This window comes from Carettochelys insculpta, chromosome 22 (genome assembly GCF_033958435.1).
Source record: "Carettochelys insculpta isolate YL-2023 chromosome 22, ASM3395843v1, whole genome shotgun sequence".
NCBI lineage: Eukaryota > Metazoa > Chordata > Testudines > Carettochelyidae > Carettochelys > Carettochelys insculpta.
In genome coordinates this window covers 17,740,837-17,767,944 of record NC_134158.1, presented here as the reverse complement: position 1 = coordinate 17,767,944, position 27,108 = coordinate 17,740,837, and the positions used below count along the sequence as shown (strand labels likewise).

At 64.7% G+C, this 27,108-nt stretch overlaps 1 protein-coding gene across 1 annotated transcript; it reads right to left on the bottom strand.

The window, feature by feature from the left end:
* Positions 1-1,644: 1,644 nt before the first annotated feature.
* Positions 1,645-25,562, bottom strand: EXOC3L2 (exocyst complex component 3 like 2). The gene is made up of 12 exons (XM_075016292.1): positions 25,467-25,562; positions 15,481-16,151; positions 11,770-12,397; positions 11,190-11,304; positions 10,729-10,836; positions 10,032-10,132; positions 9,426-9,536; positions 8,824-8,959; positions 8,088-8,210; positions 7,203-7,358; positions 6,546-6,667; positions 1,645-2,788 (listed from the first exon to the last, which is right to left on the bottom strand). Exons 2-12 carry the CDS (start codon positions 16,130-16,132, stop codon positions 2,485-2,487), a joined length of 2,556 nt encoding a protein of 851 aa, XP_074872393.1. The 5' UTR covers positions 16,133-16,151; positions 25,467-25,562; the 3' UTR covers positions 1,645-2,484.
* Positions 25,563-27,108: the final 1,546 nt, after the last annotated feature.

Below are 27,108 nucleotides of genomic sequence, written 5' to 3'. Positions count from 1 at the left end.
CTCTTCTGTGCACCCCCATGGGGATGAGGTGCAGTGCGGCCCCTCCCGGCCGGTGAACGTAACAAAATTCATTCCACACCTGGACCATCCAAGGCGGGGGTGGGGCGGAGGAGTTTGCAGTGGGGGAGGGGAGCTCAAGGTGGGGGGGAGGAGGGGTCTGGCTGGGGTGGGGGCTGAGGTATTTGGGTGGCGGGGAGCAGCTAAGGCAGGTTGGGGTGGGGTGCAGGAGGGGGCTCAACGTGGGGGTGTGGGGTCTGGGAGGGAGCCCAGGGCTGGGGCAGGGCACTTATTTGGACAGCTCCTGCTTGGTGGTGGTGGGGGACTGGGGGCTTCATGCTGCTGGCGCTCACCCGCAGGCACAGCCCCTGCAGATGCCATTGGCCAGGAACTGCAGCCAATGGGAGCTGTGGGGACAGGCACGGGGGCTCCACTGGGAGGAAAGGGGGAGGCAGCGCACAGAGCCACCACCCCTGCCCAGAATGGGCTGGCCCAGAACAGGGCAGCTTTCGGAGCTACAGCCCAGGGGCCTGAACTAAAGGGGTCCCTGTTACCCAGGACTACAGCCCCTAAAGCCCTTTCCCTAATCCAACCCTGCAGCTCCATGCACGGCAGCTCTGAGCCCTCGTGCAGGGCTCATTAGGCAGTGGTGGGGCCATGCACTTTAGAAGGAACCTTGGCTGTGGGTCAGGACTGAGGGGCACCGGCAGAGCTGTGGGGGGGTGGGCTGGCGGGGGGCTGTGGGTCGGGACTGAGGGGCACTGACAGAGCCAGGTGCTGGGAGCCCCAGGGTCACTCAGCAGAGGCTATGGGGTTGGTCTGAGGCCCTGGTACTGGGAGGGCCTGGGGGAGACAGACAGTACCACGCTCTGGCCAGCCCCCTCCCTTCCCCAGCCCAGGACACCGGGGGGTCCCCTCACCCAGGCTGGGCCCAGTCCTATGGCCTTGGAGGCCCTGCCTCCGGCTTCTCTGGCCTAGGCCCATCCATCGCTGGCAGAGGCCGGGTGATAAGAGCCTGCTGCTCTCCCTCCCCCGATCGCCCCCAGCCCCAGATGTGCGGGAACCTGTCCCTCCCCGGCGACTTTCCCAGCTTCGCTCCCATCCCCTGCAGGGACTTGCTTCCTCCCAATGCCTGGACTCCCCTGGGGATTGGGGGCCTGGGGGTGGGGGCACCTCACCCCAAACTCCCGTCAGGGGGCACAGATCCACGCTGTGTCTGGCTGTGGGACGAGCCGGGTCCCCTGCCTGGCTGCCACGTGGTGTGCCTCAGGGGCCGGGCCAGGCAGTTCTTGGAAAACACAGGATGTGCCGGGGGCAGGAAGGAGGGGTCCCGGTGAGGCAGGGCTGGGACAAAGGGTCACACCGTGCGTGTGAGCCAGGCAGAGTCCCTACGGGAGATACATGCCCACCTGTGCCAAGCACTGCCCACGGCACAGACAGGAAACCCCCGGCCCTGGCACCAGCCCTGGCTCCGGGTCCCCCGAGGGCCGACGTTCGTGCTGTGGCTTGCAGCAGGAGCTGCTCCTTGTCCCACCAGCCAAGGAGTTGGGAGGGGAAGAGCCCCCTGCTCCCCAAGGAGCCACGGGGAGCTCAGCTTGGCCAGATCCCCACCCGAGCACATGACCCCACACACCTAGGAAAGGCTTTTAAATTAGTGTTTATTCCTTATCATACAGTTACAGGCTGAACTTGAGCCCTGGCTGAGCCAGACCTCCCCCACTGTCCCTGCCCCATGGACAGGTGGCCTAGGGCAGGTGGAGGCACAGAAGTAGGGGCCTCAGACGCTGGCAAATGCCTCTGGGGCAGAGGGACCGCCCAGGGGAAATCAGCCCTTTCTTCCCCCGGCCTCAGCTGCAGCCCAGCACTCGGGGGGTCCGAGGCGGCCGTGGGGCTGGCAAACTGCAGTCAGGAGGGGCGCTGGCAGGTCGGTGCTGTCCTGTCAGCGGGCACGGGGAAGTGGGGCATCCGGAGGCCGGCACGGCAGACCACAAGGGTCAAGGGGGTTCCCACCAGCCTGTCACATGCCTCTGCTCCTTCCCGTGCCTGGGTCACGGCAGCGTCTACCTGCAGGCCTGGGACATCCCCAACTCCCTGCTCAGGGGCAGAGCAGGGAGCGGGGCCTGCAAGACAGGCTCAGAGCTGTACCTGCCTGGCCTCAGGTCCTGCAGCTGCAGCCAGCACCAGCCCCCGGGGCCTGGCCCATCATCCTGACAAGGCAGCTGCCCTGGCTCTCGCCTCTCTAGGTCCTGGAGGCCGGGCTGAGCAGGGCCCAAAGGCTGCAGCCTGGGGCAGAGGAGAGCAAGTCCACGATGGAGCGCTGGGGCCAGAGGGGAGCAGGGCGGATGCCTGTGCCCCGGCCTTACCCACCAGGCGGCTGGGACCGATGCACAGGGACTTTGGCTGTGGGCTGCTGACCCGGCCTTGGGCCAGCAGGATACAGAACCTGCCAGCTGGCTCTGGCGCTGGGATCTGCAGGAGGGGCTCAGTTCACACCCGGCTCTCTGCCTCGTGCTCGCTGAGCTGACGCTGGCGCAGGCCAGATGCGGGACTGGGGCGGCCCCAGCGCAGGCGGCCCCCGAAGGCCAGGCACGCGGGCAGCAGGCGCGGCAGGGCCCCGGGGAAGCAGCGCACCTCATGGGTGGTGGCGATCTCGGAGAAAAAGGCCCGCTCCCGGCACAGCGGCACCTCGTCCTCGCTCAGCTCCAGGTCCTTCACCACCGCCAAGATCTCCTGGCGCTGGGCCTGGCCACGCAGCCCCCGCACATCCAGCAGGGCTGCCACGTGCTTCTTCCTGCAGGGACAAGGAGCGGGAGAGAGGCACTGCTCAGAACAGCCCCTGCGCCACTGGGCACAGCCACGCCCCCAGGGGCCATGCCACGACCACCCCTGGCACACAGCCACGCCCCCAGGGGCCATGCCACGACCACCCCTGGCACACAGCCACTCCCCCAAGGGCCACGCCACAACCACCAATGGCCCACACGCACCAGGCACAGCCACACCACTGGGGCCATGCCCACCCGCAGCACACACGCATGGGGCACAGCCAGATCATACACCCCATGTCCCCTGAGCAGAGCCATGCCCACCCATGCCAGTGGGCACAAGCCCAGCAGGGCTGAGCTGCGCCCAGAGCCACACCAGGGCACCGCCCAGAGGGCCGGTGGTGGAAACCTGGGAACAAGCTTTTCCCTGGCCCAAAGAGGGGGCAGCTTCTCAGCCTGGCCACGAGGGGTGCGATCCCACCACCGCCCAGCCAAAGTGGCCAGAAAAGTCCCATTGTGACTGGGCTGGGGATGCAGCTGTCACCTGCCCAGGGGCAGCACCCCACACCCCCAGCCTGGGCAGCCGTGTCCCGCCTGGGCAGAGACACCCAGGCCAGCGAAGTGGTGTGTGCGGGGGAAGAGGGGATATTCGCACACGTCAGTGTGCTCCCCCCGGCACAAGCCCTGTGAGGGCAGCCGGCCGCACTGCAGGGCAGGAGTTTATTTAAAGGCTGGGAAGCTCCGGCCAGCACTTGCAGGATGCTGGCAGAACGCCCGTGTAATCAGCAAAGCCCCGGCTCCGGCACACGGCACCCCCACCCACCTCCGCTGTGGGAGAGCCAGGGGAGCGTGCTGGGCCTGGCCCGCAGCGGTTCTGCAGCGTGGCCCTGTCAGCGTTGGCACTGGCCGCTCCCGGGCCGTGGCAGGAGCTGGCGCCTGGCCCACAGTGTGCCACGCCCCACCCACTCCAGGCGGGAAGACGCGTCTGGCACAGCCGCAAGGGGTTCCCTCCTGGCAGCCAGGAGCGCCGAGGCCCAGGGCCACCCCCTGGGAATCTCACTGCTGGGAAGAGGCAGCCAGCTGACAGAGGCTGGTTCCCGGGGAGCCTCTCGGGGAGCAGTTGCCCCAGATCCTTTCGCAGGGCAGAGGGGTCTGATCTCTGGCACTGCCTGGCTGGTGGTGGAAACCTGGGAATAAGCTCTTCCCTGGCCCAAAGACAGGGCAGCTTCTCAGCCTGGCCATGAGGGGTGCGGTCCCACCACCGCCCAGCCAAAGTGGCCAGAAAAGTCCCATTGTGAGTGGGCTGGGGATGCAGTTGTCACCTGCTCAGGGGGAGCATTTTCCCAGCCTTTAAATAAACTCCTGCCCTGCAGTGCAGCCGCCTGGGTGCGGGTGGGTTCTGTGGCGCAGGGAAAGGACAGAGGTGGGTCGCATGGGCGGGGTAGACACCGCCGACCTCCCCCTGCTCCACGCTTGGCCCCTCCCCACGGGTCTCCAGACCAGATTCTGCCCCCCCACCCCTCCGCCCCAGCCAGGGAAGTCGCTCCTGGGCCCCCTTCCTGTCTGAGTCCAGCCACTTGTTTACTCCTCCGGGCCCGTCTTGAAGCACGGCCACCCCGCCCCGGCCGGCTGCAGGAAACGTCGCCAGGCACGCTTTGCAGGCCGTCCGTCACCTCCCAGCGCTGCGCCCGGAAGATGGAAAGAGGCGTGCGATAGGCCCCCTTTGCCCTGCGGCTGACGCAGGCAGCCAGAGCAGAGCCCAGCACCAGGCAGGGCCGTGGGTATTTTTATCTCCCCTCCTCCGGGGACGTGGCTTGTGACTCCGGGTTCCGGGAAAGCCAGGTGGGCGGTGGCAGAAGGGGGCGGCCCGCGCCCAGGGGGCTGCTGAGCTGGATCAGCCTGTGAGCTCTGGGCACAGCGCTGGAGCCCAGGTGGTGGGAGCAGCCGAGGACGCCCTGCAGCAGCCGTTGCCCCAGAACGGGCCTGGCTCCTGCACAGACAGCGCTCTGCCACTGGGACTGTCCCTGCTGATGCAGCCGTGGGGCGCCTGGAAGGGTGGGACCCTGCTCGTGCAGGTCCACACTGCGCCCGCCTGCTAGCTAGGGTGCCAGCCAGCTCGCCTGTTGCTCTTGTGATTCCCAGGGCCTCGCTCCTTTGCACCAGTGCGTGCCATGTGGGGGAGTCCCCTAGCTGTCTGCACATGGTGCAAACAGCAGCCGGAGGCCCAGGGCAGCTGGCAGAGTCCCTGGAGCACGACAGATGGGAGGAGAACAGGAAAACCAGCTGGAGACCCTGGCAAGGACGCGGCTGAAGGCCTGAGCCTGGCGCCCTCGGCAGGGCTGGCTGAGCTGGGCGCTGGCACACAAGCACCACTTGTATCCTGCAGCTCAGCCAGAGGGACCTGTGGCTCTCCCTGCCCCAGCAGGCCTGGCTCACACGGCGGCTGATTGCTGGCCCAGGGAGCAGAATGAACCATGGACCTGCATCACACCCCTGGCCAGGTGCATCATGGGAGCTCACCGTCCCTAAAGGCACCAGCTACCTGACGCACACGCTGGTCCGAGCCCGCTCACTGGGCACGGCCCACAGCCCCTGACAGGAGAGGTCACGGTGGGGGGCACAGGGGTCCCTGGGGCAAAGTGCAGTCAAGTGGCCCCTCCCCGGCACCCCCAGTCCTGAAGCCCCTACCCCAGGGCAGTGCCTGTCCGGTTCACTCAGGGAATTGCTAGGGACGTACGGCTGCTGCAGGCCAAGCCGGCCAGGTCCCTCCCCGGAGAGCTCTGGGCACCTGCTGCTTGTTCTCTGCGCAGTGGAATAGGACAAAGGGGGTGGGAGGGGTTTATTCCCCTGGTTGGGTGGCCTGTGTTTCCTACTGTCCTGCAGCAACGCAGGGTGGGTGCCTCAGTTTCCCCAGGCACAGCAGCAGCGCATAGCTTGTGAGGAGCGTTTCAGAGGGATGACGTCTCACACGGAGGCAATGGGGCTCCAGGTTCTTGGTCACCTGGGCAGCCGGGCGACCCCTTTCTCCCCCCGGAAACAGGACAAAGGCGGGAGGAGGGGCCTGGCCTGGGTTGAATTGGAACTGGGCTGTTGAGGGGGACAGTCTGGGCTGGCTGGAGAGGGAGGAAGTGGGACCAGGGCCTGGCTCAGGGTCCCCTCTGGGCCCCTCTCCCCAAGATTGATGGCACTGATGGTTTCTGTGCTGACAAGTCTGTTCAGTGCTGTGGACTAATAACCCTTCTGTTCTCCCAGCACAACAAGTCAGCTCTGGCTGGGGATCGGGGGCAGGGCCCGGGGAACCCCCACTCCAACACGGACCACAGCCCACCTGGCTCTGAGACACTCAGCCGGGGCCCAAGGAGGAAGTGGGCTGGGGTCCTGCTGGGCCGGGGGAAGCAGCTGTACTCCCAGCAGGGCCTCACCGGAACACGCCTCTCCCCAGCCTTGCAATGCAGCCACCTCTGGGGTGAGCTGCGGCAGCTGTTTCACATGCCTCCGTGGCAAGTGGAGGAACGGAAGGGGACATAGCTCAGCAGCGCTGCACCCTGGGGTGCCATGTGGATCCCCTGCCTGAGACGGGCAGCAGGGCTGGGGCACGGCACCCGCCGGCCGGACAGAACAGCCCAGGGGACAGCTTCACAGCAAGCAGGCTTTGCTCAGAGCACCCCCCACAGCCAGTGGAGGGAGGTACCCTGGGGGGGGGCCTCCCCTTGAGGCTGGGTTGAGATTCCCAGCTGGGGGAGGTGCAGACTGGGTCCCCCGGTGTCCCCCCGCCCCACTCACCGGACGTCAGGGAAGTCCCGCACCAGCACCCCCACCTCCATCTGGATAGAGGGTGTGTCCTCCAGCTGCAGGATCTCGGCCAGGTGAGGCACTGCGGGATTCAGCCAGGACGAGGTCGACTCCTGCCAGCAGGTGCAGCCAGGGTGAGTCAGGGGCTTAGAACATCCCCCGCCCCGACCCCCTCCTGTGCTGCACAGGGGCTGGCACCCCCAAAGAGACTGAGGGGAGGAACCGATGGAGCAGAGGCCCTTACCCGCCAGGAACTCAGCCAAACAGCTGCGCAACAGCCGGAGGGGGCTGGCCCCACAGGCAGGGCTGGAGGCTGGTGCTAAGCCCAGCACCGTGCCTCAGTTTCCCCTCCCACTGTGCAGGGCGGACTCCATGTCCGTGCAGTACTCAGCGCCGTGGGGTCCCCGTCTTGGTCCCACCACACAAGGCAACAGCCCACGCTGGGCACTCGCCCTCGCTCTGTAATCCAGCCCCCAAGTCCCAGCCTGCGCCCGCCCTTCCCGCTGTGCCTGGCACTGCCCCGGAACCCCCCTATGGGCGGACCCCTCCAACCCCTCTCCAGCGGGGCTTTGGAGCAGCTTCACCCAGTAGGACACCCGCCCCCCCCGAGCCACCCAGGAGAGTCAGCCCCACCTCTCCCCAGCTCACCAGCCGGCTGAAGAGCTCCTGCAGCTGGCGCCCTTCGTCCGCCAGCCGGGCCGCCACCTTCCCTCTCATCTTGACGGAGCTGCAGACCAGCCGGACCTGCATCAGGGGCCGGACGTACTCCACCAGCACCCGCCGGTGCACCTCGCTCACCAGCGCCTGCAGCACACACAGCCGGGCTCAGCCGCCGGGGCAGGGGGAGTCCCCAGGGACGCTGCTGGGCCAACCTGCAGGGGGCCCCCACCCACCACGGCCCCACTCCCTGCCGCCATGCCACACCCACACGGCGCCGAGGCTATTCTCCGCCCCCAGGGCCCATACAGGGCAGATGGGGGCGTGGCCAGGGCACACGGCACCAAGGCTATTCTCCGCCCCCAGGGCCCATACAGGGCAGATGGGGGCGTGGCCAGGGCACACGGCACCAAGGCTATTCTCCGCCCCCAGGGCCCATACAGGGCAGATGGGGGCGTGGCCAGGGCACACGGTGCCAAGGCTATTCTCCGCCCCCAGGGCCCATACAGGGCAGATGGGGGCGTGGCCAGGGCACACGGCGCCAAGGCTATTCTCCACCCCCAGGGCAATGCATCAGGGAAAGCCCTCCCCAGACACTCCCCAGCTGGGAGATGGGGAGGGGCCAGGACCATGGCTGGGGGCAGAGCAGTGCATAGGGGCAGGGCCTGCAAGGGAACCGTTGGGGGCAAGAGAGGGGTAGGGCAAGGGCACAGTGCTGGGTGAGGGGCAGTGGAGGATCTGGGGCAGAAGCACAGGACAGAGGACGAGGCAGGGTCAGGTACGTGCCCACCCCAGGGTGGCACCAGAGTCGTCAGGGGCATCTGGGCAATGGCCATGGAGCCGGGGGCAGGCGGCCGCGCCCTCGTCTGCACCCACCTGGTACGGCTCCCGCTGCATCCTGCGCAGCTTCTGGGCATAGTCCGTGAGCAGCACCACGATGGTGTCAAAGGCCTCGGAGCTGCTCAGCCACTTCCTCTTCATCAGCTTGTGGAAGTAGGGCTGGTGGGGGAGGCCAGGCTCAGTGCCAGGGCAAGGGCAGAGCCCGGCACCCCCAGGGAGCACATGGGGACCAGGCGACACCCAGAGCTCAGCCAGGCCTCTAGGAACTGGGCCAGGGCACAACCTCTTCTGCCGGACAAAGAGCACCCAGGGGCAGCCCCTTGCCGGCAGTGCCCTGCCACTGGGGCACCTTCCCTAGCTGTGCCCAGCCCTCTGCCCCCTGGTGCAGCTTCTCCCCAGCCAGGCCCAGCCCTTTGCTGTCCCCTGGCACCGCTCACCACCAATGTTCCCTCTAAGCTTTTCCATCCATGGGGCGGAATAAATTTTGTTACCTGCACCAAGGCCTATAGGATGCGCACCACCACCAGAGACACACGCTGCTGGCTGGGGGTGCTGCTACTCAGCCCCTGAATCTCTCCTGGGCGGCCGCCCAAGCACTCAGCTTACCAGGAACTCTGTTCACACCTGTAACAGCCTGAAGGGGGGTCTCCGCCCCAGCTCAGACAGGCCCATCTGACAGGCTCCCTGTTAATGCTGTGTCCTGTGACACAGACGCTCCTCACCTGGCTCTGTGCCTGGGGGCCAAACACTGCGTTCACACCCACCCACCTACCCGGAGCTGCTCGAAGAGGTGCTGGGCCAGGACACGGTTGCAGAGCCCAGTCACCTTGTCCAAGGCGGCGCTGGCCTGGCACCGGGGGGTGTCGCTCTCAGGGTGACCGAACCGTGCCAGCTGCTCCACGTAATCCCTGGGAGAAGAGCGCCCATCAGCAAGCCGGCCTACGATGCCCTGCAGCAACGGGCCCTCCAGGCAAGGCTGCAGGGGAGCCAGCAAGGGGGCTGGGGGGGCAGGGCCACAGGGGAGCCAGCGAGGGGGCTGGGGGTGGGGGAACGGCCGCAGGGGAGCCAGCGAGGGGACTGGGGGAGCACAGGGCCACAGGGGAGCCAGGGAGGGGGCTGGAGGGGCGGGGCCACAGGGGAGCCAGCGAGGGGACTGGGGGGGTGCAGGGCCACAGGGGAGCCAGCGAGGGAGCTGGGGGGAGCGCAGGGGCAGGACCACAGGGGAGGCAGCAAGGGGCTGGGGGGCGCATAGTCACTTCAGGGTATGCAGGGTCCTGTTATAGGCTCTCATGTCCACGGACCCAGGGTGGGGAGGGGGGAAGGGCTGGCTCACCCCTGCTCCCCAGTTTGTGCAGGCAGAAGAGAGGCTCTCACCTGAAGGGGGGGCAGCAGTTGACGAGCGCGATGGTCCTGCCCAGGTAGCTGTCGGTGGGGGGGCCACTCTCGCCCAGCCGGTCGTGGAACCGCTCCACCTTGCTCTGAAAGCTGCCAAGGAGCGGCACATGCTGAAGGGGTGTCCTGAGCGCTCCCCACCCCACCACACCAGGGACAGGCCGGGGGGATCCCCACCCCCACACCTGGGACAACCCGGGGGGGATCCCCATCCCCCCCACCAGGGACAGCCCAGTCCAGAAAGGGCATCCTTGTATCACCAGGCACACCCCCCCCAGTGTCCTCCTGCCTGGTGTTCGGGGAGGGAGTCCCCCTTTCCCGCCAGGCTGCTGAGCTGGATGCTGCAGCCAGAACTGTGGGAGCCTCTGCTCCACCGGCGATGAATCTGAACAGGGCCGGTGTCTCCGTACGGGCCACTGGTCCCCCAGCCTGGGCCGCGGGCAATGCTGGAAGGGGGGGGTGTTGGCTGCACCAAGGGGCAGAGGTGCTGCCTCCCCAGCCCCCTTACACTCTGCCCCCCCGGGATTCCCCCCAGGCTGTCCCCCAGGAGCTCTGCCCAGCCCCCACTGTAGCGCCCCCACCCAGTACCTCTGCAGGAACTCGGCCAGCCCGGCCAGGCAGCAGAGCACGATCTGCTCCCCGAACGCCGGCGTGATCCGGGGGGCTCTGTCCGCGTGGACCTTCAGCATCTGAGGGGAGCGGGTCAGGCTGCTGAGCTGCTGGGGGGCGGGGAGCACCCCCAGACCACTGGATGCACAGCCCAGGAGCCCCTGCCTACAGTGGGTACGAGGCACCCGAACCACAGCAAGGGGCGGGGGGCAGCAGACCCTGCCTTAGCCCCACGCACCACCTGGGGAGGGGCCACAAGCTGCCAACTCGGGGCAGCTCCAGCTGGGCTGAGCACAACCTGGCCTGACTCAGCAGCTGGGGGGAGTGGTGGCTGGGGGCTGGGGTGAGAGGGGGCTGGGCGGGGTGGGCAGCTGGGGGCTGGGCAGCAGGGAGCCTGGGGGCACCGGGCTCCAAGCTGCTGCCTGTCGCTGGCACTTCTCCCCGCCCACCTGGAGCCAGGCAGAGCCCATCTGTGCCCTGCGCCCCCGGCAGCTGGCGCAGATCCACACGGCATCCCGACGCCCAGGGTCAGGCGCGGCAGGAGGGGATCCGTGGGCCGGGGTGGGGGTGGGACATGGGGGCAGTGGGAGGGACTTGGAGGGCCAGGCCTGGGGGAACCCGGACACTGGGGGCAGGCCCAGGCCCAGGGCAGCAGCCCCGCCCTGCCCCGACGCACCGCGATCACCCGGCTGGACAGCTGCTGGCCGTGGTCCCGCCCGGGCTCCTGAGCCCAGCGCTGCTCCTCCTCTCGCAGCTCCCGGCTCATGTCGGCCGCCACCCTGGCCTGGTGCAGACAGAGAAGACGGGGCAAGTTGGGGCCCTTGCGGGGGGGCTGGGTCATCCAGAACCACCCCCCAGCCGGCCGGCTCCCGAGGGGTCCTGCAGCTCTGGCAACGGCCGCACCAACCACCCCCCTCTGCCTCCCAGCTGCTGCTCGAAGGACTGACACCCCCACCACTGGGACGGCTGGGGGCGAACCCCCTGCTCCAGCTCAGAGGCACCATGGGGAGGGGAGTGGGGGGGGCCAGGCAGGAATGGGGTGGCACCACCGGGGAGGGGGAAGGGCAGGGGCCTCGGGCTGCCGTGGGGCGGCAGAATGGGGCTGGAGGTGCCGTGGGGGATGGGGCAGGGAGGTACCTCCACGGCCGCGACGCAGGCGTCCTCCAGGCGGCGTTGGGTCTCGGGGGGCAGCAGGGGCTCCTGCTCATGGGCGCTCAGCAGTGGGGCGATGTCCAGCCGCCCCAGCACCTCCCTGGGAGCAGACAGCCATGGGGGCCCTCCCTGAGCTGCATTCGGGGGCTCGCGTGGGGTCCTGCCCTGTGGCAGCTCACAGGGGCCCAGCACTGGGCCCCGCTCCTCAATACCAGGCCCGCCCCTCACCCCCATACCTCAATGCCAGGCTCCGCCCCTCACGCCCCAGTGCTGGGTCCTACCTACCAGTGCCAGACCCCACCCTTCCATCCACCCCCAATGCCAGGCCCCGCCCTCATCCCACACCCTAGTGCTGGGCCCCACCCACCAGTGCCAGGCTCCGCCCCTCATCTGCACACCCCAGTGCCAGGCCCCGCCCCCCACTCCTGCTTCTGGATACCTGGTCTCACCCCACCCCCGGAGTCAGCCCCCTGTCACCCTCCCCCCAGTGCCGGTTGCTTGCCCCAGAGCTGGCCTGCCCCTCCCCTCCCTGCCCCCCCAGACGACCGCCCAGCCCGGCCCTCACCTGGGGTAGGTGTTGCTGTGCCAGTCCAGCAGGAAGTAGAGCTCGGCAATGGAGAGGCTGCTGCGTGCCAGGCGGCCCACGATCCGCGCCAGGGCCTGGTGGTAGCTGCGGGCGTAGACACCCAGGGCCTGGTACTCGGGGGGATACACTGGCAGCAGGTGGCTCCTGACGGCGCCTAAGTCCTCCACCAGGCAGCGGCTCAGGCGCTCCACCTGCCCGGCCAGCGGCCCGTCGCCACCTTCCTCCGCGCACCGGCCCAGCCGCTCGCTCACCGCCCGCTCCACTGCCTCGGCCCACCTGCGGCGCATGGCCCGGGGCCGGGTCCCTGTGCCGCCTGCCCCCCGCCGGTCCTCCGCCTCCTCCTGCTCGATCACCTGCACCACCAGCCCCAGGGGCGGGTAGGCGGCGCGGGCCGCCAGGGCCTCGGCCAGCACGGCCCACAGCTGCTGCAGCAGGGCCTCGTAGAGCAGCGCCACGTCCTTGGTCTTGCGGCTGCCGGCTTTGCCGCCCTCCCCGGCCTCGCCGCCTGCGGCCGGCGCCTCCTGCCCGCACTCCGCCTCCAGCTCGATGATGTGCGCGTCCGCCGCCAGCAGGTCCCGCTGCTGGATCAGGGTCAGAATCTCCAGCACTGGGGGCACAGAGCAGAGCTCAGTGGGGAACCCCACCGCCAGGCCGGCCAGGGGCTGCGGGTCAGGAGTGAGGGGCGCCCGCAGCGTGGGGGGATGGGACCCCCATAGCTGGGCTGGCAGGGAGCTGGGGACGGGGAGTGAGGGGCACTGAGGTGGGTGGGGGTGAGGGACTAGCTAGGGACAGGCGGTGCGGGGTGCAGGCCAGCCGCTGCCCTCACCCCAGTGGCCAGCAGCCTGACCCCAGGGCCCAGCTCCTGTGCCTGCCAAACCCTGCCCCAGCAGGAGAGACCCTCCCAGGTGGCCCAGCCACCCTGCAGACACCACAGGGCTCCACACTGGCTCTCTACAGGCACTGAACGGAGGCCTCCCACGCCCGGCAGAGGGCAGCAGGGAGTGGGGCAGGCGCTGGTGGGTGCCAAGGGCAGGGCCCCCTCGGTTCATCCATAGCACCTGCCTGGGGATCTTCCAAGGGGTTTGGGGGGACAACCCAGAGTGCCTCTGAGCGCAGCCCTGTGTCCCTTCCCCCCAACCGCCATGCAGTGTTCCAGTGCCCCTGTGTCACAGGGAGGGGTTTTGGGGGGTCCCTGGGTTTGCATGCAGAGGAGAAGGCACTTGGTGTCACTGGGGGTTACCGGTTTAATGAGTAACAGAGGTCGCCGGGTGAGTCTGTACTCCAACAACCCAAAGCAGCACAAACGCAGCACTTTAAAGACTAACAAAATGATTTATTTGGTGATGAGCTTTCGTGGGACAGACCCACTTCTTCAGACCAATTTCATTTCCCGTACAGCCTGACGTACACGAGTACAGAGGACCAAAAGGAAAAAAAAATTGCAAGAAAAACCAACAAATCAAAAAGACTAGAACCACAACACACCGGACAATACTGTTAACCTTTCAAGCCACGAACTTAACCCAGCTGAAGACTCTCTCTTATCCCGGGCAGCAACGAAGGGTCCTGTGGCACCTTATAGACTGGTCAGCATCTGATGAAGTGAGTCTGTGCTCATGAAAGCTCATGCTCAAAACTTTTCTGTTAGTCTATAAGGTGCCACAGGACCCTTTGTGCTGTTACAGATCCAAACTAACACGGCCACCCCTCTGATTCTTATCCCAGGGTCTTCCTTTTTTCGCCCCATCACTTCCACAAACCTAATACAATTTTGTGGTGATCTCGAGGCCTTCTTCCATTGCCTCTGTCTAAGAGAATTCTTCCACCACCCCCACGAGCATCAGTCTGACCCGCCAGATCCCCCCTACCACCACCAGAAGAAGATTTGTGTGTCCCTTCTTCTACCCTATTTGTTTTGTCAGCCTTTATTGCAATCTTTTTCCTTTTGGTGCTCTGTACTTATAAATGCCAGGCTGTATTGGAAATGAAATTGATCTGACAAAGTGGGTCTGTCCCACGAAAGCTTATCACCGAACAAATCATTGTGTTAGTCTTTCAAGTGCTGCATTTGTGCTGCTTTGTTTCGGTTTAAGGAGGTGAAGGAAGAGGGTGTTTACTGGTCCAGGGACCAGCTCGGAACAGGGGCCCAGCCAGTGGGCTGGAGAAAGGAGACCCCAGCGACTGGTGGCCTGGCACAGCTGGATGACAATGGACTGTGGAGAGAGGACGCTGGTGACCTGACCTGCTGGTCCCAGCCGGTGGAGAAGCCCCAGGACGAGGGAGTCATGGCTGGAGGGGGAGATGGGAGGCTCGGCTGGAAGAAGGAGGTTTTTCAGACCGGGCAGAGGGAGCAGGCCGGGCTCGCCTGGCTGCAGGAGAGACTCAGAGGTGCTGGGCTGAGGGAAGCCAGGCCTGAGAGCTCTTATGCTGCGTTGGAGGCTCAATAACCCCCATTTCCTGCTGGCGGAGTCGCTCTGGTCTGGAGAACAGGGCTGCACCAGTCCCTCCAGGCATGCAGGACGGGGGCAGGGGGGAGAGAGGGGACCTCAGGGGGGACCATGGCAGAACCAGGTGTGGTGAGGACTCAGCGCAGTGTGGTCCCAGGAGGCGGAGGGGCTGAACCCCCTTAGAGTGGGCCCCCAAGAAGGGCTGTTGCCTCGTCCCCTGGGACCCGCCACGCGTGGGCAGGACCTGTGGGTCTGTGACCCTGCATGCAGCGTGTGAGCTCCCAGCACCAGAGGCTGATAACCACAGGGCCCCCCAGACTGCCCTGGGCTGGAGCCAGGGACAAAGCCCAGACGGGGCTGGGCAGGAGGTGGGGTGGTATTTCCACCTCAAAGGATCCTTAATTGGCCAGGGCTGGCTGGGTCTGGTGCCCTGGGGTGAGGCGCTGGGGAGACAGAGCGGCTCCACAGCTGATCCGTGGGGTGATAAGGGGCCTGTTATTCTAGGCCCTGGCACAGCTTTAGGATCCAGTTATCTGCTTAGCCTCCAGGTGGGTCTGGGAGCAGGGCAGGGCCCTTCCTTGCTGGCTCCCTCCAGGGCTGAGCCTGAGGCATTGCCAGGCCCACCCACGGCAGACGGCTCCAGCCTGTGCTGCCCACGGCCCCCCCGTTATTCCAGGGGCTGTGCCCCCAGCACGGCTGCCCCGATACTGCTCCCAGGGCCAGGCCTCAAGGCCATGCAGAGCAATGCCATGCTGCCTGCCCAGCTCTGGGGACAGCCCATGACGGAGATGGGGAAACTGAGGCAGGGAGGCAAATAGACTTATATGAAGGTGCAAGAGCAGGGGCAAAACCCAGGAGTCCTGGGTCCCAGCTCTGCCGATCTCACCGCTAGATGCCACTCCCCTCCCAGAGCCAGAACTCGCACCCCCGGGGCTGGGAGCGTACAACCGCAGTCGGTGTGCAGCAAGGCCTGTGACTGGATCCGTCACCCCAGGGCCAGACTCACTGGCAGAGCGGGGAGCAAAGGGGGGGCCCTGTGGGCACAGGCTCCTGGGAGGGGTAGCTGTAAGGAGGGCAGAGGGGCTGTGTGTGGTGGTGGGGGGTCCTGAAGAGGGGGAGGCAGGCAGGGAACAGCCCCATGGCTCCCCCACTTCTGACAAGACACAGCCCCGGGAGGGGGTGCCCCGGCTTGCCCCCCAGGCACACACAGGGCCCGGTGTCCCATTCCCATGCGCCAGCTCACCTGACAGAGGTTCCTTGGCCTGGGCGACAGCCTGCCCCTCCTGGGTGCTGGGCGCCAGCTCTGGGGCCTCTGGGGGGCCGGGCTTGTCAGCCAGCGATGCCCGGCGCGCCCGGCCCAGCTTGAGGAAGGACATGCGCTTGCTGGGCTCCAGGGCGCCGCCAGGCTCAGGGGTGCCGCTCTCCGGCCCACCCGGGCTCTCCCGGCGCCGCCCGTTGAGGCGCTGCAGGAGGCTGAAGTCCTCGGAGGAGCGCCGTGCCTTCTGCTTGTCCGGCTCCCCCTCCAGCAGGCGGCCCAGGAAGGAGCGTCGTTCCAGCCCCTTCTCCTTGCCTGCCCCCTTCCTGCCCTTGCCCAGCCGGAAGGGGGACAGGCCCACCAGCCTCTCCAGCGTCGCCCGGCGCTGGTAGCGCCCATCCAGGCTGCCGGTGAAAAGGTTGCGCTGAAAGCCGCTGCCCTCCACCGCCGCCTCCTCCGCCTCCTCCTCCTCAAGGAAGGGGTTGGGGCCCCCCAGGCAGGAGTCGCCCGCGTTCTCCTCCAAGTCCTCCGCAAAGGGGTTGGTGCTGCGCTCGTCGGCCAGGATCAGCTCCCCAGGGCCCAGCGCCGGCCCGTTGGCCTTGGCCATCTTCAGCTTGCAGGGGTTCTTAAGGACCGGCATGGCCGCCACTGCCTGGCACCTGGCAACACAGGACCGGGTCAGGCGCCCAGCCCATCACAGGGCCCATGCTCCATCCCACATGCCAGCTGCCCCGTACCGCACACCCGGTACCCCAGGGCACACTTGGTACCTCCTATCACCTGTCCTGTACCCTGGTGCCACATCATGTAACACACCACACCTCTGGTACCCTGAATCACAGGCCAGGTAGCCTCTATTGCACCCCCAGGACCCCAGCCTGCATTGTGAACCCCAGAGCAGGCCTGGCACCCTGTATCACACATCCTGTACCCCAGTGGCACACCCTGTATCCCATCTCATACCAGGCACCCCATCCCACAAGCCAGGCGCTCTGTATCACATGCCTGGTATCCCACCTAGGGACGTACAAGCCTGGGCAATTAGTTAAGCAGTTCGGTGCTAAGTTTCACCAGTTAACTGGTTAAACAGGGGGCGGGGGGAGAACGGTGATGGGGAAGGGACACCCCCTGCTGCAGATGGGGGCTGCTCCAGGTGGAGTGGGGTGCCCCTGGGTGGGAAGGAGGGGGGCCTGGGTAGAGCAGGGGCAGGATGGGGCAGAAGGGTGGAGCACGGGAGGGGCATGGACAGGGCAGGGACACGTGGCTGGTGCCCCCGCTGGAATGCACACGTCAATCACCTCTGATCCCAGGTAGTAGCTCTGCCATTTTATATCTGAGTTCCTTAAAAACTCTGGGGTGATGGGTAGCAGGTTTAAAACTAATAAAAGAAAGTTCTTCCTCACTCAGCGCACAGTTAACCTGTGGAACTCCTTGCCAGAGGAGACTGTGAAGGCTTAAACAGAATTTAAGAAAGAGCTAGATAAATTCATGGAGGTTAGGTCCCCGAAAGGCTATTAGCCAGGGGTAGGAATGGTGTCCCTGGCCTCTGATTGTCAGAGGCTGGCGATGGATGGCAGGAGACTAATCGCTTTATCGCTGGCTTCAGTCCCCGCCCCCGGCCCTCAGGGCACCTGGCACTGGCCACTGTTGGCAGAGAGGCAACTGGGCTGGACGGACCTTTGGTCTGACCCAGTATGGATGTTCTTATGACACCACCTGGTTCTGGTGACTTATAACTGTTTAGTTTATCAGTTTGTTCCAAACTTCAGCTCATGACACCTCAGTCTGAAACAGCTCCTCAGGTGACCTAGGATGATTGACAGAACTGGGTCTGTTTCGTTTGGAAAAGAGAAGACTGAGGGAGACATGATAGCAGCTTCACAGTACCTAAAAGGGTGTTTACAAGGAGGAAGGAGAAAAATTGTCCTTGGCCTCTGAGGACAGGCCAAGGAGCAACGGGCTTAAATGGCAGCCTGGGAGGTTTAGGTTGGACATTAATGAAATCTTCCCAGCTGCCAGGGTGGTGAAGCACTGGACTAAATTGCCTGGGGAGGTTGTGGAATCTCCATCACTGGAGATAAATATTTATCTCCAGTGATGGAGATTCCACAACCTCCCTAGGCAATATTTAAGAGCAGGTTAGACAGACATCAATCAGGGATGGTCTAGATCAGCAGTTCCCAACCTTTTCACTTCTGCAGACCCCCAACCACCGCCCCAAACTGTTCAGGGATCCCCATCGAAGCAATTCTAGCCACGCTGTACAAGTCACTCCTTGAAAAAGGAAACCACAAGCTAGATCTTGGGACAGCAATTCATAACATTATTGGAAGATTATTTAATTTAAAAACAGTAATTAATTGTAACTTCACAATTTTTTAAAAATTATTTCCTAGGACCATTTTTATTTCTTTTATTTTTTTTCCCTAGACCCCCTGCAACACCCTCATGGACCCCAGGTTGGGAAGCACTGATCCAGAAGGTGCTTGGTCCTGCCATGAGGGCAGGGGACAGGACTCGATGACCTGTCAAGGTCCCTTCCAAGTCACCTAAAAGGAACGGTTCAGGTTTAATTGCTCCACAATGACCTTACTATCCTTGACTGCTCGGTTTGCTGTTCAATCGTCGAGCAGCTCCACAGGTTGCTTTGCAAGCTTCTTGCATTTATATATGTACACATTTGCTATTACTTTTTACTTTCGCAAGCTTCTGATGCATTTACATTTATACATTTGCTATTACTTTTTAAGTCTTTGGCTAGTGGTCTTCAAATTCTTTGCTGACCTTCCCAATTATATTTTTACAGTAGTCCCCTGAGTTATGTGAGGGTTGCATTCCTGCACGCCCTCGCTTAACTCAAATTTCACGTAAGTTGGAGCCGGGGCGGGAAGCTGGGAACCAAGCAGCTGCCTGGCTCCCAGCACCCCTGGGCTTGCAGCAGCCAGGCATGGCTTCTCCCCAGCTCCCCCAGCTGAGGGGAGCTGGGGAGAAGCTGCACCACCACAGCTGCCTGCACACCCTGCTCCTTCCATGGCTGTCTGCCCTGCTTCCCCCAGCTGGGAGCTGAAGCACTTTTGATTTGCACTTAGGTTGCATTAATGCGAGTTAAGCGCAAATCGAAATGGCACATACCGGGGGATTACTGAGCACTTTCCTTGCCAGACCCTCAGCTCCCTTTGATTTTCCCTACTCGGATTTGACTTCCAGTTTTCCAAGGATCCCTTTTGGGCTCTCGCTGGGTTTTTTTTTTGCTTTGCTGGTTAACGTCCATGGCCCTTCTCTGGGTTCTCTTACCACAGTTTTTTGATTTGAGGGACACATTTGAGTCTCTGCCCTGGTGTCTTGAAAAAGTTTGCAAGCCGCTTGCAGGGATTTTGCTTTCAGCATTGGGCCTTTCCACTTCTGTTTAGATCACTCTGTCATTCTTCAAAAACGACAAGAAGTCCCGTGGCACCTTATAGACTAACGGCTAATTTGGAGCATAAGCTTCCATGGGCAACGACCCGCTTCGTCAGGGACGAAGCGGGTCGTTGCCCATGAAAGCTTATGCTCCAAATTAGCCGTTAGTCTATAAGGTGCCACAGGACCTCTTGCTGTTTTTCAGGATACAGACTAACGCGGCTCCCCCTCTGATACTTGTCTCTCATGCTTGCACAGTCCTCGTTCTGAAATGAAATGCAACAGTGTGGAGCTGCAGTGGTATTTCTCTCATCACTGGGATGTTAACAGACTCTGGGCCAGGGAAGCGCCACTGGAAAACAGCCCCTGGAGCCTCCCCCTGCTCGGGCCTGGCCCCCCCGGAAAACGTTTGCACAGAACGCACCTCCCCAGCTCGTCAACAGTAGGTTGCAACGTGCTTTACAAAGCAGGTCAGTGTCATTGACCCCCAAGTTGCAGGTGGGGAAACCGAGGCACAGAGGAGCAAAGCGGTTAACCCAGCAGGCCAGGTCTGAGGCTACGCTGAATACAGTCACCTCACCAAACGAAACAAGCAGTCCTGCAGCACCTTAAGGACTAACCATATTATTGATTAGGGGATGAGGTCTTGCAGGACAGAGCCACAGACTTGGAGTCTTCCACGTGCTCCAGGATGGCTTATTTTGTTAGGCGGCCGTCTCCGTGCATTCCTGCGCTTCACACACCATGCTTGTCTCAGCGCCACCCCGAGGGCACAGTGTGGATGTTTACCTACATAGTATGGTCCTGCAACACCCAGACCAAGGGGCGAAGACGGCTCACTCCCCGTCTGCCGCTCCCAGCACCTTCCTACCAGCAGAGCTGCACCCAGCGCCCTGGCAGGGCTGAACTGACTTAGCTCGGCTGGGACGGGTTGCGTGTGTGCACAAGGTCGTACCCCGGGGGCTGAGCTAACCCAATCCTGGTGTCTGTGTCCTGGGGGGAAGGGGAGGTTTGGTAAGGGCCTTTGCAGTGCATTACCCCGGCTAGGCAGGGCCTAGTTACACCAGTAGAACTGGTCAAATTCCACCTCCACCCCCACCCCTGCTGTAGACAAGTGGGAAGGGAATTTCCAGAGACAAAACCAAGCCAAGCTGAAGATCCCAGACCTGCTGCAAACGCTGGACTGGGCAGAGCAGGTCACCAGAGCCCTTTATAATGCAGTGCAAGAGACAAAAGAAATAGATGGATACAGCCCCCTCCCCTGGCCTCCACTATGTACCCACCCCCACCCCTCTCCATGCCCCACCCCCTTCTCTGCACGCCACCCCTCTCCACGGCCCCCCTGCCTCCCCCACCCTCTGCCTGCCTCCCACCCCCACCCCCTTCTCTGCACCCCACCCCACTGAACCCAAGCCCACAGACCCCCACCACAGAGGTGCGCACAATGCAGGATACACACAGGGACACAGACTGGGAGCTGGAACTGCCCCACGGGGGGGGGGGGGCGGGTGTGAGATTCCTTCCAACCCCTTTCACGGACCTCGGTCACCACCCATCCCAGCCTGGCTGCAGCCTCAGATGCACAATCAGGCCGAGCCCCCCCGGACCCCAGGATCTGGGTGAACGCTCGGATCACAGTGGTTCCGAGACCGGGGCTTCTTCGCACAGCTCTTCATGCAGGCGCTTTCACCCAGACAAGACAGAGCCAGCGGGGGGGACGGGGAAAGCACTTGGCTTGCCCAGGGTCGGGCAGCTGGGCAGGGCCCAGCAGCAAAAGGGACTGGGATTAGGTGGGGGCTGATCCCCGCTTGCCCCAGTTCTGCTAGGGCTGTGGGCAAGAGGGTGCCAGCTACGCCCACGCTGGTGTGTGGCCGCAGCAAGCTGCCAGCAGGGCATCTCCTCCCCAGGGGCAACCTGCAGCCTCTTCCCAACAGCCTTGGGGGGCACGGGGGGGGGGGAGCTGGGCTGTGCCTCAGTTTCCAAACGCTCCCCCTCCCCCACCTGGCAGTCCGCCCCAGCCAAGCCAAAAGCAAAACTGCCACTTCCTGGGAGCAGAGTAAACACAGCTGGGTGGCGGGGGGGCGGGGGAGAAAGGGCCTCACCGAGGCAGGGCCCCTCTGTCCTGAAGCCAGTGCAGACAAACAGGTTGGCTCCCACTGGGGCAGGCCCAGGTGAGGACTTTGCCCTGCTCTGCCAGCACGGAAGTGGTGGCTTTGGCACAGGTCTAGCCAGAGCCCTGCGAGCAATGGAACGGAGTGGGGGGGGGCTCTCCCAGCCACCGTGTGCGCCAAGGTCCAGCCTGGGAGGGGGGAGATGGATGGTGATGCCTCCTGCCAACCTCCCGCAGCCCAGCCACGCTCCCGGCCCTGCGCCGTCCACCCGCAGTCCTGGCAGGGGAGTGAGTGGGCAGCAGTGCAGGGGCCACGCGAGTGGCGAGCACTGGGGGCAGCTGGCATTAGCCCGCTGGGCCTGGCACCAGCCTCGGCACGGAGAGCGCAGGGGAGAGAGTCAGGAGCACCAGCCCACCCGGGGCTCCCCACCCCCAACCCTACCTCCAGGGGCTGCCCAAGGTGGGTGGGGACAGGTAGCAGGTGGGGCTGGTCCCACCGGAGTCGGTGGGTGAAATGAAGTTGGGGAAAAAATTGGTGCCTCAGACAACCGAGGCCCCCCGTGCCCTGGGGCTCCAGCCTGGTACAGAGCCCCCCAGATCCCCACACGCCCCGACCAGCGGAGAGCGCCCGGAACCCTCCCCCACGCCGGCCGGCAGCCCCATAGGACCCTGCAGCTCCAAGACGTCTCCCCACACCTCCCTGCAGCCCCATAGGACCCTGCAACTCCAGGACGTCCCCCCAGACACCCAGGCCGGCCGTCAGGCACCCCCTGGACCTACCGAACCCGCTCCCCGCCGGACCCTCGCACACAGCGCCCCCCGGGAGTGCCCAGCCCCGACGCCGTGACCCGATCCCGGCCCCCCGGCCCGTACCTGGCTCTGCATCGCGCTGCTGCCAGCGGCCCCACACTCGCCCCGCGGCTGCGGGAACTACCGGCCCGGCCCCGCCTCCAGCGGCGCAGCGCCGCGGGGAGCAGCTTGGGCTGTGGGGCAGGAGGGGGCAGGAGCAGCCGGCGCTGAGCCCCCCAGGGCTGTGGGGCAGGAGGGGCGGCACCAGCCGGCGCTGAGCCCCCCGGGGCTGTGGGGCAGGACCAGGGGGCAGCAGCCCGCACACGCGCGGACACAACCGTGCACCCCCGTTCTGACACAGCGGGGCCACGGCCCTGCCGCACCCTCACACCCGCAGCCCCGCGGGGCCGGATCCAGGCTGGCCCCAGCCGCTCCCCCGCGGCCCTGCGTCGGGGCTTGGTACCGGGCGCGGGGGAGGTGCCGGGCCTGTAGCGAGCCCCACACGTGGGAACCCCTGCAGGCCCCCCTCCCGCCCGCAGCTGGACAGGGCCCGGGGTGAGCCGGGAGGGGGAGCCCCGGGTGTGCGAGAGACAGGGTAGGAGCTGGAGAACCCAGGAGTCCGGGGTGTGTCACCAGGGGCTGGCTCTGGGGAATGTCACACTGGGCCCAAACGGCCCCACATCGGGACCACGCGCTTGCCAGAGCCGCTGCTCTAACCACTGCACCCCACTCCCCTGCTAGAGCCCTTCTAACCACTGCACCCCACCCCCTGCCAGAGCCGCTGCTCTAACCACTGCACCCCACCCCCTGCCAGAGCCGCTGCTCTAACCACTGCACCCCACTCCCCTGCCAGAGCCCCTCTAACCACAGCACCCCACCCCCTGCCAGAGCCGCTGCTCTAACCACTACATCCCACTCCCCTGCCAGAGCCCCTCTAACCACTGCACGCCACCCCCTGCCAGAGCCGCTGCTCTAACCACTACATCCCACTCCCCTACCAGAGCCCCTCTAACCACTGTACCCCACCCCCTCCCAGAACCACTGCTCTAACCAGTTCAGCCCACTCCCCTGCCAGAGCCGCTGCTCTAACCACTGCACCCCACCCCCTCCCAGAACCACTGCTCTAACCACTGCACCCCACCCCCTCCCAGAACCACTGCTCTGACCACTGCACCCCACTCCCCTGCTAGAGCCCTTCTAACCACTGCACCCCACCCCCTGCCAGAGCCCCTCTAACCACTACACTCCACCCCAATCTCCTAAAGCAAGAGAAGAACTGATGCCACATCTCTGCCTGCTCTAACCACTAGAACCCATGCCCCCCGATTCCAGGAGGATGCACCCACCTCCGTAGGAGTCGGCCTGGGGATTTTCGAGCCCTTAGAAGTGGCTGGTGAACGGCCAAGGGCCCAGACCAGGACAGGCCTTTCCCAGCCCTGTCCCTGAATAGGCAGCCCTTTGCAGAGAGACCAGGCCCACGCCTGAGCCCCTTGGCAGCTCCCGGCCTGTCTTAGAAGCTAGCCGGGCACCGGGCCCCTCTGCTGCTGGCCCCATGTCCAGGGGGTGCTCCCAGCAGCAGACCAGGAGTCAGGCTGGTGTGGTGCCAGGGCCCATGGGGCGGCGAGCCCATGAGTCACATCCCCAAGCTCCGGAGACATCAGCGGAGGCCAGGAAATGACCCCGGAGGGCGGCGGAGGCAGGAAGCTGGTCTGTCTCTCTCTGTGCTGGGCCAGGGGTGCGGAGTGGGCAGCCCTGGATGGTGGCACAGGGAGCTCGGGGGGGGCAGGGCCTGGCAATGGGAGGGAGGACTGGGGTGTAGGGACTCCAGAAACAGCCCTGGGGGCAGGGGGAGATTAGGCACAGGCTGGGGCATTAAAAAGGGGCCTGAGTTTTGCCCCAGGGGGCTACGGTACCCCAGACCATAACACAAATGCGGCCCCACCCCCTGCTCCGCAGCGGTCCCACAGATGCCCTCCACGCGGGGAGGCCGAGCCCCTCATGCTGGCAGACAAGGGGGCCACTGAGACAGGCCAGGCCCCGAGCGAGCGAGCCCGCCCAGGGACAGAGACCTCGCGGGGCGCCCCAGGGCAGACCATGCAACTGGGCAGGGTTACAGCCACGCAGCCAATGCCGGTGCGCCCGTGTGCTCTGCTCCCTTGGCCAGGGCAGGGCTCTGCCCTTCTCAGGAGTAACATGCAGAGCCAGGGATCAAACTCCACCAGGCTCTGGCGAAGCTGCCTGGAGAGATGAATTGAGGAAGTCCTGGGATCTAATGGTTAGAGCAGAGGGGAGCTGGGAACCAGGATTCCTGGGCTCGAATCCAGCACCAGGCAGGGAGCAGGGTCTAGTGGTTGGAGCTGGGAGCCAGGACTCCTGGGTTCTACCCCGGCTTGGGGAGGGTGGTGGGGTCTTAGTGGTTAGAACAGGGAGGCGGGAGCCAGGACTCCTGGGTTGCATCCCAGCACCTGGAGGGGAATGGGTTCCAAGGGTTAGAGGGGGGCAGCTGGGACCCAGGACTCCTGGGTTCTATCCTGGCTTGTGGAGGGTCGGGGGGGTCTTAGTGGTTAGAGCTGGGCGGCTGGAAGCCAGGACTCCTGGCTGCTGCCCTGGGCTCTGTGGCACAGACAGTAGATGCTGGTAGGCGTCTCTTGCCCTGTGACAAGGGGGGATGGGCTCTGCCTGAAGCTTGGTGGGGGGGTCAATTAGTGGTTGGTTGGTGCCACATTTCCAGCCTCTGCCTCTGCCATCCCGGCCTCTCCCTGAGCCTCCTGGGCCCAAGTGCACCTTGGTGCTGGAAGGGCTGAGGAAGGGGGGCAGAGAGACAATGGAGAGAGGGAGCTTGGGGGGGCAGAAGCCGGGGGGATGTGAAGTTGGGGTGTCTGGGGAGGGGGTGAGCAAGCAGGATGGATGGGGGGACCCCGGGGTGCAGCGCTAAGGCCAGGCCAGTCGCCCCAGTCTGCCTAGGGAGCTGACCCCAGAGCAGGGCCCCTGTGCCTGGGCCAGCTGCCCCTGGGCCTCACCAGGGCAGGGAAGGCAACAGCTGGGGAGAGACTTGGCTCATTCCCATTCACCCGGCAATGCCAACCCCTGTCAGTGGGACACCTGCACAGCACCGGCTCCGGGGCCCCCAGCTGGCAGGCCACGTACCCACCTCTGCCTCCCCCTGCACTGGGGCACGTACCCAGCACCGGTTCCCCCTGCCCCAGGGCACTTACCCAGCACGGTCTCAACCCCCACCCCCAGGGTGTGTACCCAGCATTGACTCCAGCTCCCCCGTCACCGGGGCACATACACAGAACTGGCTCCGGCCCCCCAGTCTTCAGGGCATGTACCCGGCTGCAGCCCTGGCGGTGGCGTGGTGACCCTGCCACACCACACCCCACCCCCTGCCCCTGCTGCGGAGAGGAGTCAGGTCTACTGGGCAGAGCCGGGAGCTAACGGCAGGACTCCAGGGTCCTGCTTCCTGGCTCAGTCCCTGACTTGCCGTGTGACACTAGGCAGCTCCCTTCCCCACCCCCTGCCTCAGTTTCCCCCACCTGTGGAACTGACCCTGCCCAGCTTCTGCAGAGGTTAGTGAAGAGCTTTGCCTCCCACCCCCCAGCCGGCTGGAGTGAGAGCCCCACGAGGGTGGGACAGAGGCTCATGGGGGGGCAGGAGCCCCACACTGCCCCCTTACCGTGCTCCGGAGGGGGACTCTGGGGCTCACTCCATCGCCTGCCTGCTGGGACTCAGCTGCGCTGGCCAGTGGCTCTGCTGTGATCTGGACACTGGGAGGAGATGGGGGTGCTGGGGGGGGGAGTTTCCTGAGAGGAAGCCCCTCCCCATGGCCCTGGCTGGCAGCCGCCCACGCAGCAGCAGGGCAATCACCGGTCTCGCTGGGCTGGGGACACAACGCCTGTATCCGTCTGGAGCACAGCTCGCTCCTGGCTGCCTGTGTGCAGGGGCTGTGGGCGCAGGGCAGCTTGGGGGATGCTCCTGGGGGGCCGGCACCAACGCGGGACAGCAGAGACGCCGGCCGGGCATGTAGGGCAGATTCCGCTCAGCCTGGCCCCGTTTGCCGCTGCACACGCTGGCTCTGACTGGGCATAAGGAGCCAGTGTCAGGCCTGGGCAACACCCCTGGGGAGTGGGGCCCAAAGAGGCTGCCTGGGTCACAGGGCAGGGCTGGGGAAACACAGGCTTCCAGACCTGGCCCGGCAGCTCCCCCAGTTCAGTTCAGGTTTGGATAGGGGGTGAGCTGTGTGTACTGGGAGAGTGGTGGTGGGGGTGTGGGCAGAGTGAGGGTGGCAGCGTCAGCTGGGGGGCTGAGCATGCTCAGTACAAACAAATTTGGCCTGGGGGACCAGCCTTCCCTGTAAGCTGAGCACTGGGGCGGCCGCACAGGAGAGAGCCAGGTGCCGCCTGGCCGGTTAGCAGAGCGCCCCTAGTGGGCCATGTGTGTTTCTCCTGGTGGTTCACATCCACACAGACCTTGGTGTGCACAACAAAATTTATTCCATCCCCATGGGTGGAAGAAACTAAAGGGACCCCTGCAGGGGACTGAGCCTGTTGCCCCCCCACTGCACCGCTTCCCCCTGCACCATCTCGTCACGGGGACTACTGAGGCTCTTGGGAATGCTCGTTCTTTGGCAAATAACCGTGCAATGAGCTGGCGGGAGCACAGGATCGAATCCCTCAGTAAAAGAAAGGGAACTAAATAAATACTTGACCCCCTCAGCTCGAGCGCGGACGTGTTCTGGCTTCTCGGGCCAGCCGCTGACTGGACCCGGCTCAGGCTTAAAGCTGCCACGCGTCTTCTCTGCTTTGTCTCACGTCTCACCAAGCGGGTCTTTGCCCGCGGAAGCTCCTGCTCCAAAATCTCTGTTAGTCTATACGGTGGCCCAGGAGCCCTGGCTGGTTTCATAGGTACAGACTAACTCAGCTCCCGCTCTGGGACTCGCCGTGTTACTCGCTCCATGGGGAGAGGGACCACGCGGGCAGCACTCGGCTCTGTCGCAGCGCTGGGAGGGCAGCGGGGTCTCCTGGGTCGCGGCAGGGGCAGATCCATCTGGGGTCTATATAAGAACACCAGAAGGGCCAGACTGGGTCAGCCCATAGGTCCATCCAGCCCTGTGTCCTGTCCTCTGGCAGTGGCCAATCCCCGGTGTTTCCAGAGGGAATGAACAAACCAGGGGGACATCAAGTGAGCCCTTCCCTGGGGCCTGTTCCCAGCTTCCAGCAGAGGCTGGGACCCCTCCCTGCCCTCCCAGGCTGGTCGCCCTGGATGGACCTTCCTTCTTGTTGAACTTGCGGTGTTTATATGGGAACACTGTTAGAGTT